We start from the raw sequence: 1,535 nt of genomic DNA on the forward strand, positions 1-1,535 counted from the left end.
AATTGTCTCAGAGCATAGCAACCAGAATAGAATTATTTTAATATAATCTCACAACAAAGAGGTGATGTTGGTGAACATTGGCTAAATATCATCCCATTTACCATAGATTATAAAGAATATAAAAAAATATCACATGCTTTTCAAGAAGAACCTGTAACATGAGATAGGATTATGAGAATTAGTCGCAGGTGTCAGAGATCCATATGCCCCTACTCTAATTGTTAAATAATTTAATTTGATGTCTACCAAGTATCACTAGCATCTGAAAATGCCCATCATAAGTTTGTTTAATGCTCCCTTCACATCCTTATTCCTCAGTGTGTAGATGAATGGGTTGATTGTAGGAATCATCACTCCATAGAACAGAGCCATGAACTTGGGTTGATCCCTCGAGATGGAAGAGGGGGATTGAATGTATGTGCTAATGCCTGGGCCATAAAATAAGAAAACTACAATGAGATGAGAGGAGCATGTCCCAAAAGCCTTTTTCCTTCCTTCAGAAGATTTAATCTTAGATATGGCATGTCCAATACTCACATAGGAGACAAGAATTAAGCATAGAGGAACAGCTATTAAAAAAGAGCATACCAGAGAGAGTGTAAACTCATTAGCCTCCTTTTCCCCACAGGCAGTCTTTATCAGAACTGGAATCTCACAAAACAAGTGATCCAGTTTATTGATGCCGCATAGTGGCAACTGTAATGTTAGAGTGACCTCAAAGACACCATAAGTAATTCCACTTATCCACATAATGGACACTAACAGGATACAGATGTGCTGATTCATGATAAGGGTGTAGTGCAGAGGCCTGCAGATGGCCACATAGCGATCAACAGCCATGAGAGCCAGGAGAAGACATTCTGTGCTTCCCATTGTACTGAAAAGAAACAACTGAACTGCACACCCCACATAGCTGATGATCTTCTTAGAGCTACCCAGGTTAAATAGCATCTGAGGCACAATGCTTGTGGTGTAACACATGTCCAAGAAGGAGAGGTTGGTGAGAAAGAAATACATGGGACTGTGGAGACTGGGATCTAACTTGGACACCAGAATGATGGCAATGTTTCCCATCATGGCCATTGGGTATGTTATGAGAAGAATAACAAACAGAGGAAGCTCTAGCCAAGGGCGGTCATCAAAGCCTAGTAGGATGAACTCTTCTGGGTGGCTTTCATTAATGAGTGCCATTCTCTTCAGTTTGCTTCCCCTGTATTAAGAAAGTGTCAAAAAGAGAGTTATGAAATGTTGAAACATAGTTCAATATTGGCAATCCATTCACATATGATGGCATGCAGTTACATATGGGGCAAATAATATAAATGATGTTACGCCAGGTGACCAAATTACCTTTCACATCAGTACAAATTAAAGGAAGTTACTTTCAACATGTAAAATTACCTTTCTAAAACTGAAATTCCTCCTATATTTAATCAGTCTGACAATAAATATGTCCTGGAGTACTGATAAAGATGCAAGGAGAAGTGGATGTGACTATGTTTTAGAGACTTCTAACAATGTGTCATGGGACAATA

The 1,535-nt window shown here is 39.0% G+C and overlaps 1 protein-coding gene across 1 annotated transcript; it reads right to left on the reverse strand.

Annotated features, from left to right (window-relative positions):
* Positions 1 to 255: 255 nt before the first annotated feature.
* LOC124103307 (olfactory receptor 2B11-like) lies at positions 256 to 1,191 on the reverse strand. The gene has a single exon (XM_046459864.1). The coding sequence runs from the start codon at positions 1,189 to 1,191 to the stop codon at positions 256 to 258; it is 936 nt and encodes a 311-aa protein (XP_046315820.1).
* Positions 1,192 to 1,535: the final 344 nt, after the last annotated feature.

Source organism: Marmota monax, unplaced genomic scaffold (assembly GCF_021218885.2).
Source record: "Marmota monax isolate L192 unplaced genomic scaffold, Marmota_monax_Labrador192_F-V1.1 WCK01_AAM20220418_F8-fsc00280, whole genome shotgun sequence".
In the NCBI taxonomy this organism is placed as follows: Eukaryota; Metazoa; Chordata; class Mammalia; order Rodentia; family Sciuridae; genus Marmota; species Marmota monax.

Excerpts from the sequence above, each read along its gene's own strand:
- LOC124103307 (XM_046459864.1), bottom strand. The coding sequence starts at position 1,191 with ATGGCACTCATTAATGAAAGCCACCCAGAAGAGTTCATCCTACTAGGC.